Source organism: Notamacropus eugenii, chromosome 5, assembly GCF_028372415.1.
Source record: "Notamacropus eugenii isolate mMacEug1 chromosome 5, mMacEug1.pri_v2, whole genome shotgun sequence".
In the NCBI taxonomy this organism is placed as follows: domain Eukaryota; kingdom Metazoa; phylum Chordata; class Mammalia; order Diprotodontia; family Macropodidae; genus Notamacropus; species Notamacropus eugenii.
Window position 1 is genome coordinate 418730038 of NC_092876.1, and position 13770 is coordinate 418743807.

The following is a 13770-nucleotide window of genomic DNA, read 5'->3' on the forward strand; positions in this document are numbered from 1 at the left end:
TAGTCTTGGCTGCACTGGTTTTGCTTGTGCAAAACCTTTTTAATTTAATGTAATCAAAATCATCTATTTTACATCCTGTAATGCTCTCCATCTCTTGTTTGGTCCTAAGTTCTTCCCTTATCCAGAGATCAAGCAATGGCTTCTTAGCCTCTTTAGTGTTATGGATTCCTTTGGCAGTCTGGGGATGACTATAAATCCCTTCTCAAGATATTTTTAAATGCATAAAATAAATACATAGGATTACAAAGGAAAACAATTATAGTGAAGTACAAATATCTAAACTTTTTTTTAAAAAGTTCACAGACCCTAGATTATGAACCTTGGGAGGCAGGTGCAGTATCGCTACTGCAACAATAACCCGCTGATTCAAAATTCTCAAAAGCCTTATGTCACCTACTGAACTAAATCCTAACTCTTCAGTCTTGCATCCAAGTTCAACATTATCATCAAAGGAATACTGGATTTGGAGATGATTCCCAGTGTTTAACACTGCGCCTGGTATAAAGTAGACACTTGCTGCTTGTTGACTTGAAATTCCTTGCTTTATGTAACTTTGAGCCTCCCCCATTGTGTCTCCTTGGACTTCAGCTCCTGGAAAGGGATTGTACTAGATAGCTCCTTAGGTCTTTTTTCCAGATGTAGATCTATGAGTCACACACTGCGATTAACATTGGAAATGAGGAGGCTAAAATATCATGATAATGTAATTAGAAAAATCTCATTATCTCAACTAAAAAATTAATGGAGATAAAAAAATAAGTTCATCAAGGTTGCTGACTATGAAATTAACACAAAATATTTTGTATTCTCATTTACTAGGGAACAGCATTAAGAAAACATCATAAAAAATATTTATAATAACAGCAATAACAAAAAACCCTCCAAACCACTGATCATTGGGGGAACAACACATTTCAAATATATATATATAATTTGGTTGAAGAAAACTGTAAAACTTTTACTGCTGAAATAAAGGAAGAGCTAAATAATGGTTATGGGAGAGAAGTATTTAACGTTCATATGTACACACACATACATATATTTATACATAACAGCATTTTTCAAATTAATTTACAAGTTGCACCTATGCGTACATATATAATAGCAAACATTTACATAGTTAATTAAGGTTTGCAAAGTGACTTACAAATATTATTTCATTTTTCCTCACAACAACCTTGGGAGGTAGGTACTATTGTCATCCCTGTTTTACTGAGGAGGAAAGTAAGGCAAGACAGACACTTGCCTATTGTCACAACTAGATCTGAACTCAGGTTTTTTAATTCTGGGGCCAGAACTCTAATGAGAGAGAGAGAGAGAGAGAGAGAGAGAGAGAGAGAGAGAGAGAGAGAGAGAGAATGTGCATGTGTGTGCGTGTGTGCATGTGTGTGTGTCTACTTAATTCCCTCTACTAATACAGGTCAGTACCTTCTTTGCAACTTACAGTCTTACAGAGTTGCCTAGAGCACAGACAGATTACATTATCTGTCCCATTCATATAGTTTCTAAGTGTCAGAGGCAAAATTTGAATTCAGACCTTCCTAGCACCAACATCAGTTTTCTACTGAGTACACTATGCTGCTTCTATGCAGAGCAAAGAAAACACACCCACCCATGTTAATATATAAATACATAAGCGTATATATATGTGCATAAAGAAATGTGTGTGTGTGTGTGTGTGTATATCTGAGTGGGTCAAGAACTTTTCTGTAGGCTTCTAGCCTTACAGAGTTGCCCAAGCATTGAGATATTATCTGTCAGAGATAGGACTTGAGTTCAGGCCCTGCTAATTTCCAGTTCCAGCACCAGCTTTCCATGCCCAACACCATGCCACTTCTGTGTACTGAATGGAAAAAATGTATGTGCATGTTAAAAATACATATACACACTGTACGTATTTTCCCTGAAAAAGTCCTAATATTTAATAGAAACATTCAATAAGTCCTTACCCTATCCCTATGCCATCCCACTTTTAGCCAATATAATTGAGCCTTTCCTTGGTGGTAGTAAGCAGCAGTAATAACGATAATAGCTAGCATTTTTAATCTAGCACTTCAAGGTTTACAAAGCACTTTACAAATATCGTCTCATTTTATTTTCCCAACAACCCTGGGAGGTAGATGCTATTGTCATGCTTACTTTACAGATGAGAAAAACGAGGCAGGGTTTAAAAGCCTTGCTGGATCTACACAGCCAGGGAACGCCTGAGGCCAGATGTGAACTTAGGTCTTCCTCCTTTCATGTCTAGCCTCTCAGACAAGGTTACCTTTAGTATTATAATTTATAACTACACAGGATGAATTTGGATAATGGAGCAAAAATAAGATTAGGTACCAAATTCATTAGATAAAACTAACTTTTAAAGCTTAGGATTATTACTGGTCTGGAGAGAAATCCTGGACTCCCACAAGATGTTTTGTTAAAAATCAGGAGCATTGCAGAAAATCTCAGGCAAATGTAGCTTATTACTAGTCCTCTTTGGTTTTGCAAACAGAAAAATAAATCTAGGTTACCTGGGACATTCTTTCACGGTGCTTGGCTTCAAGTCTCTCTTTGGCTTTCTGGAAATGGGCATGTTCATTCTCATCACCAGGTGTCTCCAGATATTTGTCAACAGCATCAGGTGTGCTGGCTGCCGTAGTAGGGACTAAAAGGCAAAAGAGACGGAAGGAGATTTGCAAGGAGGAGAGATAAAAAACAATGTTTGATTATAGCACAGAAACCCATATGAAAAATTTACCACCACTGTACGGCTGTTTAAAATTATGTCACATCACTGATTTCACAGCACAGCAACAAGTATTTCACCCCTTGTTAGGAGCAGGATAAAGAATATCTTTCAAATAATCAGATTTATAATTGTATTATAGTAGCATTTTACATAATTTAAGAGAAAAATACACATAAAGAATAATCCCAGTTGGTCTTAAAGCACATGTAGCCTGTGGCACAAAGATTTTCCACATCTACCTACATTTTATTTGGCTTCATGGTTTGGGTTAAAGAAAACACTTGGATTTGAGATTTTCTAGAAAATTGGATCTCAGAGACATGCTCCAAATTGAGGATCAGGTGGTGAGATTATATATACCTTTTTAAAAGGTTTGGTTGAAAACAGATCATTCATGACAGATACGGGAGTGGACATCCCTAATCAGATATAGTGGAAAAGTTTTTGGGGTTGCTTATGGATACTGGGCTTTGGTGAAATTTGGGTAGGGGGAGTTTGTTTATTTGGAGCACAAACCTGTGTTATAGTCTACCCTTCACTAGCAGCAGGAAAATGTCTCAAAGTCCGCAGCATGCGAAGAGTTTATCCAGTCAGAAAGCAGTAAATCTTATCTGTCTGACAGTTAAAAGTGGAAAAGTACGAAATGTCTATTCTGCCCACGTTTCTACAGATGTTAGGACCATTTGGCCTGAGTGACTCCAAATTGCAGCCCAATCGTTATAAAAGAACAAACAATAACATCAAACAACATAAAGTTTATAATTATCGCATGATTCATTAGATTTACTTTTTGCAGTTCAAAATTAAACATCCTTAACACCCTTAATTATACCTTTTATATTTGTAGAAACACCCAAACCTCAAACATCACATGACATAAAATGAACTTGTATCCCTAAAGTAAAAGGAAATTCTAGACTGCATTTCTTTTAAAAGTACTGACATTCATAGTTTAAGAAAAAAATTATTTTAAAAATATAGTTATTAAACACATCTTTGTAATAACAAATGAATGAAATACACTGAAAAAATGCTATAAAGAAAAAGTAAAACCCAAGAGATCATCAATCTACAAAATACAATGGCTAAGGAAGGGAAAGGAATTTGCATTTTAAGTGCATTTCAGGCTAGTAACTAACAACGATAGGGAAAGTGGAAGGGATGAGCTGACTATGTGCCACGTGCTATGGTATAAGCCTGGGGGAAAAATGTTATCTAAATTTTACAACACAGGAAACTGGGCCAGGCTGAATTCAGATCCTGCCTGGAAACTGCCTGGGGCCGAATTGGAATTCAAGTCTTCCTGACTCTAGGCCCATCTCTCTACCCACAGTGCTACCTAGCATCGTCTTGTATAGCGTATTCAAGTATACCATTTATCATTACATTATGCGTAGAATTGAATCCAACCATGTAAAACAAAGGAAGAAAGTACAGGGAGAATGGAGCTGACTGACAATGGGCACATGGGAAAGGAAACTTGAAAGCCAGGGCTTTTTTTGGGCAGAGCATGCCCAAAGCTCAGAGGTTATTGAGGAAAGGACCCCAGACTGGAGAGCCATATATGAGACTTTATATTAGGCTGATACAAGATTGCAGTTCTTCCTCTAGCATCCTCTGCTACTAGAAAAGGAGAGAGATGAGTGTGTGAGTGTGACTAATGGGGAAATACAAAGAAAAGGCCTAAACAACAAAGACGTTGAGAGAAAAGCTTTAATAAAAGCCAAGACATCAAAGAGATAAGCCAAAGAAAGGATTCTAAAAATGGAGAAAAAAAAAACTGAAAGAGAAACCAAAACATGATTGGCAAATATGAAATAAAGTGAAACATCGATACTTAATGAAAATATATCCTTGTGAAACCCTTGGAGATCACAGAACAATCGTAAGAAGCTTCAGAAGGATTCAAAATAGAAATAAAACTCATAAAATATCTGAAATAAAGAAAAATCAGATTTCTCAAAGCAGTAAAGAAAGCTCAATGCAGATTTATATTTTTAAAAAGTATTTATAAGTAGGAAAAATTAAATCCATAATGAAGAAAACCTCTAAAGAAGTGAAAGATGAACAGATTTAAAACACAAAAATGCTGAACTTGATGAAAATTTGGAACAAGAGAAACAAAAGATCCCAGTATTAAGTGAATAAGTGAATTACGTACAAGTCAAAGGCACTAACTTTGAAGACAGGATGTACAGAGATAACTCGAACACAGGGCTGCCCAGAAATACACGACAAATTTAAAAACCATGAAACAGGAAATAATATAAGAAAACTATCCAGAACTTCTGAATTCAGACAACAAACTACTGACTAAAGAAAATCCACAGGATGCTTCCAGGAAGGCAAACAAGCAGGCAAGCAAACAAACAAAAACCTTGTGCTTCAAATTCCAAGACAAGTTGTGATTAGGTTGAACAATTTCAAAGATCAAACAACAAATTCTGCTAGTGGCCAGGGGAAAGACCTTCTAAAATAAAGGAAAGTAATTTGAATAACAAAGGAAAAATCCTATAGTTAAAAGTAATGGAGTTCTATGGTTGAACAGTGAAGGGTGGAGATGATTACCATCTCCTGACAAACTGGGACAGGGAGGGGTAGAATAAGGAGAAGGTGGTAGAGATGGCAGAAGAAAAGTCTAGGATCAGAAGAGTAGATGAGGAGGGCAGAGATGGGGCACTGATTAACAAGACAGCGGAGGGGTTAAACGTCTGTGGTGAGAGATGAAGGATTTGTCACATTTTATTCTGGGAAGAATTTGTATGAGGGAAGTTGCCTCTTCTGAGAGAGAGGCTGCTGTGTGTGTCTAGTTTGTTTTCTACTCCTAAAGAAGAAACATGTGAGTTCCAGGAGCAGCCATACCCAGAGTAGTGGGGAACATATAACGGCATGCCTTGTGAACAGAGGGCAGGGGCAAAAGTGATCCTTTGCAGTTTGACAGTAGGCATTGGTAGAGCCACTTGAGTTTCTGAGAAGATGAATGACATGCCCAGGGTAGAACATTGGATGATTAGAGAAACTGGTATGTAAGACAGACAAGAGGAGAGAGCTTAGAGGCAAGTTTGAAGGACGTTCACCTAATTCCAGCAAGAGGTAATGGTACCCTGAACTTGGGCTACTGATGGAAAGGAGAGAATAGATATAAGAGCTAAGTGAAGCGATGGAATTAGGAGGACTCGGCAACAAATTAAACATAAGAAGATAAGGTAGCAATAAGAATTAAAAAGTCCTAAGGCTCTCAACTGGTGTGACCAGAGAGACTGTGATATCATCAAGAGAAATGGGAAATACAGAGCGAGACAAGTTGGGGGGTGGTAGAGAGAAGGGCACTAGAGATTTTCAGGTGGAGATCTGATGATGACTTCTCAGGGACATTAGGGTAAGATTCCTTTTCAAGGCCCAGATAGCTGATGATGTCCTTTCCAACTTTAAATTTTAATGCTATCACTTTTATCATTTTGTTTTGGGGTTTCATTTCATTATTCATTATATTTTCATTTCATTTCATTAGGACCTTTAGGTCCTATCTTGAGATTTACTGGCAAAGTTGAGAAAATGTACGAAAACATCTTGTGATAAATGATTAAGCTCTTTTGGTTCCCAAAAGTACAATAAGAAAGAGTTGATTGGGCATCTGAAGTATCTAAAGGAGAAGTGAAACTTTGGTATCTTTTTTTCTTTACAGAAGTTCAGTACACAACTCTAAGAATGTCGATGGAACATTAGAAACATGCAGAAGAGAAGAAAAGGAAGTTCAGAATGGGGCCCAGACAATATCCCACAGACAATGGGGGTGTTATGGCTACTGTCATAACTTTTAATGTACTTTAGAAGATTTCTGGGTGACATGATTCCCCTAAAATGGAGTACGGACATATTCTATGGTTACTACTTCTCAATCCTCTCTAAACAGAAAACATGCACTGAAAATAAAGCAACGTTAGCTGTCTTTGGAGTCTAGGAAACCAGAATGCAAAACAAGGTCCCCCATGAACTGAGAGCTTTGCTGAGCTTACTGCTTCCCTCTATTCAACCACCTAACACACAACCAGCAGTGAGGAAACAGGAGCTGACCCAAGGGTCCAACATATAGTCTTGCAACAAAACCAAGTGGCACACACCCTCCTTCCAGTAGTGTGAAGACATGGGTTTCAAGCTGGGGAAGTTTGCTGGGGCTGAGACAATTTAATGAAACAAAAAAGAGCGACAGACTGGATAAGAAAACAAAACACCCAAATCTGCTGCTTACAAGAAACACATTTTAAAACCAAGACATACACAGGATAAAACTGAGGGGATGGAAAAATAATTCACCATGCATCAAGTGAATCCAAAAAGGCAGGAACTGCAACCATGCTGTCAGAAAACGCAAAACAAATATTCACAAAATGCAAAAGATAAACAAAGAAACTATATTATGCTGAAAGGAACTATAGGTAATAAACCAACATCAGTATTAAACTTCAAGTAGTGAAGGGAGCCTTGGTAAGGTTAAGGGCCACCTCTTCAGGCACAGAGGTAAAAGGAAAAAGAACAGGGAAAGAAGAGGAGTGATGAGAGATGAGTAGGAAAGAGGGGGCTCTTGGAGAAGGCCTCCTTTTCTTCAGTTAAGTATCAGGCAAAGTTCCCAGATGAGATGGTGAGAAAAATGGAAGCTCTCAAAGGGACAGACAAGTCTGGAACAGAGGCTGTGGTGAAGGGGATACTGAATCAATTAAAGAGGCAAAAAATGAACATTAAAGGGGCAAAAAATGTTGGGAATTCCAATTTGCGGCAAACAAGAAAAATTAAAGTGGTTTGTCCCTCCTTCCACCTTCGATGTGTGACGTTCAGTGTGCCTCTAATTCTACAATAATAACTAACACTTAAATAGTAACTACTATGTGCCAAGCACTACTTTACAAATACCTGTTCCTCATAACAACTCTATCCCCATTTTATGTTGAGGAGATCGAATCAGAGAGAGGTTGAATAATTTGTCCAAGTTCACACAACTAGTTAAATATTTGGAGCCAAATTTAAATTCAGACCTTCTTTTCTCCAGGCTCAGGGCTCTCCTATCCCCTGGATTGCTAAAGTTTCTATTGAAGCCCTAAGGGAAAATCATATCATTCTCCGTATCATATCACACGTCTCTTAGGAGAAGTCAGTTACTTATGGACATGGTCCTTCTAAACCTTGTTACCTTAGCAATTAAACCAAAAAGAGTTTAAAAAAAAATTAAGAGAGTTCCCATAATGACCTTGTAACAAAGAGCCATTTTTTAGGAAGACGTTAGATTTTTTAAAGGAAACATATCTTCTTACAAACTTCATAAGGAATATAAAAGAATACATCTATTATTAAAGTATGTGCTCACCAGCGATCTCAATGTTCATTGCTCTTACCACTGACATATGATTTCACTTGGTAAAGTTAGACATAATAACCACGTACAAAAAAAAAAAACAGAATGAGAAAAGTATTTAAAAGAGAAAGGCTTGAGATGCACAAAATTTTGTAAAAGACAGTGATGTTACATGTGATATTTATGTCAGTCATATTTTCCCACTCCCCCAAATGATGATGTGTATTATACATTTAACTCCATTTTTTCAGAAAGGGCTCCTGTGGAGTAATAAGAAATTTCTGAGACTCTACGGAGAGCAGAGCCAAGGTTACGGAGTAGACGCAGTAACCCAGCCAAACTCTTATCTCCAAACAACTTTAAAATAATGCTTCAAATTAAATTCTGGAGTGACAGAGCCAACAAAAAGTCAGAGTAAGATATATTTCCAGTCTAAGACAACTCAGGAGGTTGTCAGATGTCTATGAACCAGGGTTGAGGCTGGCATGGAGTGTAGGTAGTAGCAACACTATAGGTCTTGGAGGTAGTGACAGTGGTGGCAGCAACTTTGGGAGCTCTCAGCCCAGAGATGTTAAAGGTGTTGGACAACTGGTCAGAGAGAGATTATAGGGGATCCTTTGCTGGCACGAGGCATAGGACATGGCAATTCTACTGACCATATGAAGTTCTGGGTCACAGTTCCAGGGTGGAGAGAAACACCTGTAGTTAGTCATAAAGGAACAGGGGTTCCAGGGTGGAGGGAAGTGTGAGTAGAACAAGGGACTTGGTCACAGTTCCAGGGACAAGAGGAGCACTAGCACTTGTGGCTAGGTACAAGGGGAGAAAGGGCCCTTTGTGAGTAAAAACTGGAGTGCGGACCATGAGAGCAATGACCATATCTCTCCCCATGTCACATCACCTTGGAAGCTCCAAAAACTTGCAGAGTCCCAGAACTAGCTTTGAAAACAGCAATATGAAAAAAGCCTGACACTTGGGACAGTGCCTCCCAACCCTTGGAAAGCAGAACCCAATTTTAACATATAAATTCAAAGTAAAAAAATAGGCCGGAAAAATGAGCAAACAAACAAACAAAAAGAACCTTACTATAAAAAGCTACTACAGTGGCAGGAAATACCAAGACACAAACTCAGAAGAAGACAATATCATGAACAGCTACAAGTAAAGCTTCAAAGGTAAATGCTAATTGGACAGAAGCTCAATAAGAATTCTTGGAAGATTTCAAGAAAGACATAAGAGTAGTAGAGGAATAATGAGGAAAAGACATGAGGATAAAGCAAGAAAATTATAAAAAAGGACTAACAGCACCAAAAAATACTCAAGAAAATAACACCATACAAAACAAATTGGCCACACGTTAAAAGAGACACAAAAATTCAGTGCAAAAGAGATACCATAGAGAAAACAGACAAAACAACTAAGAAATGATCATGATTCCTAAAAGGAAAGCACATATGTATGGGTTCCATACTCAGCTGAAAAAGATATAAGGAATAAATCAGATAATACAACAAAAATCAGAACAGCTACTACATATTTCAACTTTTCTTTTAGTAAATGAAAAATTCATTATTATCTAATCTACTTAATCTTAGAGTAGTGACTGCTGTCAATGTTTTTCCATATACCTCTATGATTACTGGATCTCAGTTATAAGTGGAACCCAACTGGTAGGTCTATGATTATTTTTTCAAGGGACCTAATTTTAATCTATACCAATCTTTGCTTGTAACAATTTATCTGTATTCCATCTTTGAATAAACATCCAGTAACATTTATTACACTAGTGATACCTGTACCTTTCAAGAATCTTATTTTAAAAGTCACAATAAAATACTCAAGAGTTCCAAAGAACCCATTTTACTACGTAGTAACCCAATGGTAGTTGTTTGTTGATGTCTATTAATATAAGTTGAATAGAAAGGGTAAATATGAAAAAAGGATGAAAGAAAATGCTCCACAGACTCTATTTTTAAGTCTTAGGATCAAATGAAAAACGACTCAGACACAGACACACAAAACTTCTATCTTGCAACAAAGTAAATAATACAATATTCATGAAAATAAATTCCTTTTTATCTAAAAAAGATAAATTGTTGGAAATACGACAGAAAATCTATTGTGATGATTAGAACTAGTTATGATCAATAGCAAAAAATTCTTTGTTCTAGACAAAGCAACCAACAAAACCACCCACTGTGTTCTATATTATACTACTTAGCTTACTTAATTTCATTGTTTGAAAGTGAAGAAACCTTAAACTAGCCGCTGAAATGATCAAATTTGAGAACTCTAGACCAGAACCATAAGGGTTTAACTAGTTGATTTCTCATTTTTCAGATAAGTCTATACTTAAGCTATCCAAAACATCCATATTATTCTATCACTAAAGAAAGGGTCTACAAAGCTGCAGTATCACCACCTTTAAAAATGAAAAATTTTTATATTAAGATGTTCTGATGAATAGGAAGGCAATATTTTTACAAACACATCTTTCTACTGTTTTGCCTCCTTCTATACAGAGGAAGATCAATAATGACACACTCCTGCATATATACCAGTAAGGAAATAGTAAATATTGTTCTCACAAGAATGAAGAAGATGACTGTGCCAGATGTTTGATGAGCAAAGTTATAGATGGATGTTGTAGAAGGGATTCCAGTCCAGGCATCCCATCTAATTCTGAAATTCTTTAATTCCTCAAAACATGAGACCCAATTGGTAGGTCTAATATATGCACTTATTAACTCAATTTCTCTCTGAAATTCAGTTTCAAAGTTCTAGGACTGATGATTTTTTTTCCTTTCAGAATTTGATTTTTAAGAGAAACAACAAACAAAAAGGAGATGAGGTCCATATAAACCTATTCAATGAAAAAATATGATACTTGCCTTGTCGAAAAGTATTTTGCATCTGTTAGTCAATCAACAAACATTTATTAAGTTCCTGCTATGGGTCAGGCACTATGCTAGATAATAAATAAAAACAAAAAAAACTAAAAGTTTTAAATTACAAGATAATAGCACAAGCATAAATAGCTTTTTCTAGGAATTTGGCTGAGAATGAAAGGAGAGATATAGGATGAAAACTTGAAGGGGAGAAAGATCATGACCCCATGATATTTCCTTTCAGGTCAAAGACATCTATCTGCAACAGCTTATAAAGGGTCATACTTTATTAGAGAAAGAAGGAGATATGTGCTAATGACTAAAAATATTGCATAGACTGGGAAATTACAAAAGTTGACAGATGTATTATTGTTAGTGGTAGCAACAGACTCCTCAGGAATCAGAAAAATAGATTTGTTGCAAAGCGCAGAGTCAGTGGCAAGAAAGAGAGATGGCCACATGCTTGAGGAAGGATCCACTTACTGATGCTGCCACAGACTGCCATGCAGTATTCCTCAGTGCCAAAGTTGTTTCGGTTTCCACCACATCCGCCGTAAAAAAATGGTGCGCACTTCCTTTCAGTCACATCAAAGTACCAACGGGAGATCATTGCTCGACAAGGACCAGTCTCAGCTTGTTCAGAGCACACCTCTAATTATAGGATATGTGGAGGAACTACATTTAGCATGAAAATGGCTTTTTCTTACCATTCAAGTATACATATTAATTTATCTTATTGTATGAATCCATATTTGAGATTGCTGGGAAGCAACTATCAATACACTCCCTGGGTAATTCAATTACTTCCTACATGTTAAAAAAATTAACTGAAACAAAGGAGCATATTTCTTATCTGATTTAATGAATGTACCCCCCAAAAGGATAAAAAGGAATACTGTCTAAGACAATAATATTTTTAGCTCTGGTAAGATTAATATCAAATGAGAGAAAGCATCTATAAATGAAAATCTTGAATTAAAATGATGAAAACAGAAACTAAAATTCAGACTACTTCTTATGTGAGAAGATTATTTTATCAGTGATACAAGACTTTATTCTTTCCCTTTCATACAGTGACCTTCACAAAAGAACCGCTAGCTAAAACATAAAAGTATGTTTTGAATATTATCTGCATTTCTTATTTTTCACCAGGAGTCAGGACATACACCGTACTTTTGAGGCACATAATTTCCCCAGACCTTGGAGGTACAGTGGGAAAGGCTATTAGAGTTCACCCAGACCAACCGCCTCATCTTACACATGAGGAAACTGAGGTTCAGAAAGGTTAAGTCACTTGTTTTACATGCAGCAAGACCTTTCAATGGACTTGCATAGAATTTTGGTCTTCAAATGGCAAACTTGGACTCTACATTTAAGCATCTCAACATCTACTTATGTAAATATGACTCTTTACCAATAATGTTCCAAACAGGAAAACACATTAAAACTGCTAGCACTCTGAAGAAATATGTTATTAATAAGTTTGTATTAGTATGTGTTTGTCTTAGGACAGGAGCATAAACCAAAGACTAGAGGCAGCAGGGAAGAGCGAACAGAGAAAGAAGGAACGAACATTTATGACGAGGCTGCTGTGTGTCCAGGAACTGTATTAGGTGCCTTCTGCACACATCTCATCTGATCTTTACCACAGCCCTTGGAGGTGGGTGCAATTGTAATTCCCATTTTACAGCTGAGGAAACTGGCTCAGACGGCAGTTAAGTGACTTGCCCAAGGTCGGAAGGTTAGAAAGTATCTGAGGTTGGATAAGAACGGAGGTTTTCCTGAGTCAAGGCCCAGCACTCTATCCATTTTGCCACCCTGCTGTCCCAAGAAAACTGACTGTGTGTTCCTGGGTAAATCACTTTAACTTTCAGGGCTTTATGCAGCTTTCTAAGACTACAGATTGCAGAGAAGGTGCCAATATACATCGACAAAACTTTCTTCTAAGAATTCCATGCCCCAATAAAATCATAGGCTAAGTTCCTATCCCTATCTCTTAAATACTCACGCTAGGCACTGCACTAATTTCTGGAGATAATAAGAAAGGAAAAAACAACACAAGCAAGTAAGCAAACAAACAAAAAACAAACCCTAAACTAGTGTCTATATATTCAAGGAGTTTACATTCTCCTGAGGAAGACAATATGTAAATAATTAGGTACATGAAAAATACAGAGTAGACAGGGGACTAGGGAAAAAAATCTACAGAACTAGAGTTTAATCTGAGCCTTAAGTCAAGCCTGGGAACGCACATGAGGGGGAAGCAGCACCTTCCAGAAAGGTGGGAAAGCCAGTGCAGAAGAATGCTGAATGTCATGTGCTGAGCAAGAGGGCAAATATTGCTAGACTTCAGACTGTGTGGAGGGGAATAAAGAGGAAGAAGGCTAATGATAGAGAAAAAAAGCACATGTGAAGAGCTTCAAATGTCAAAGGACTTCTATATTTGATATTAGAGGTAATAGGGAGCCTCTGGATTTTATGGAGTGAGGGTGGAGGGATGATGGGGGATGAGATCAGCACTTTAGGGATCTCACTTTGGAAGCTATGTGGAAGATGGATTAGGGTAGAGAACTATTTGAGGTGGGGAAAATTAAAATGAGAAGACTAGTACACTACAGTATAGATGAGAAGTGATGAGGGCTTCAATTAGTGTGATAGCTGAGTGAGCAGAGAGAAGAAAAATAAGGCAGCAATCAGAAACAGAAATCTGGCTATCAAAACAGTAGGATTTGAAGGATGTCTCAGCTCCTAAAATTATATCTGGAAACAGGGTCTTGAGAACAGGGTCAAGATCGAAAGAGACTGAA

The 13770-nt window shown here is 37.2% G+C and overlaps 1 protein-coding gene across 4 annotated transcripts in view; it reads right to left on the bottom strand.

The window, feature by feature from the left end:
* APP (amyloid beta precursor protein) overlaps positions 1-13770 on the bottom strand; it is a 174443-nt gene that overhangs the window by 40691 nt on the left and 119982 nt on the right. For 2 of the 4 annotated variants that reach the window (XM_072614921.1, XM_072614922.1), the window contains exons 7-8: positions 11447-11614; positions 2514-2647 (exon numbers count right to left, since the gene is read on the bottom strand). In XM_072614921.1, coding sequence (XP_072471022.1) covers positions 2514-2647; positions 11447-11614 — 302 coding nt within the window. The remainder of the gene's footprint in view (positions 1-2513; positions 2648-11446; positions 11615-13770) is intronic. The other 2 variants (XM_072614925.1, XM_072614923.1) reach the window with 1 other exon arrangement.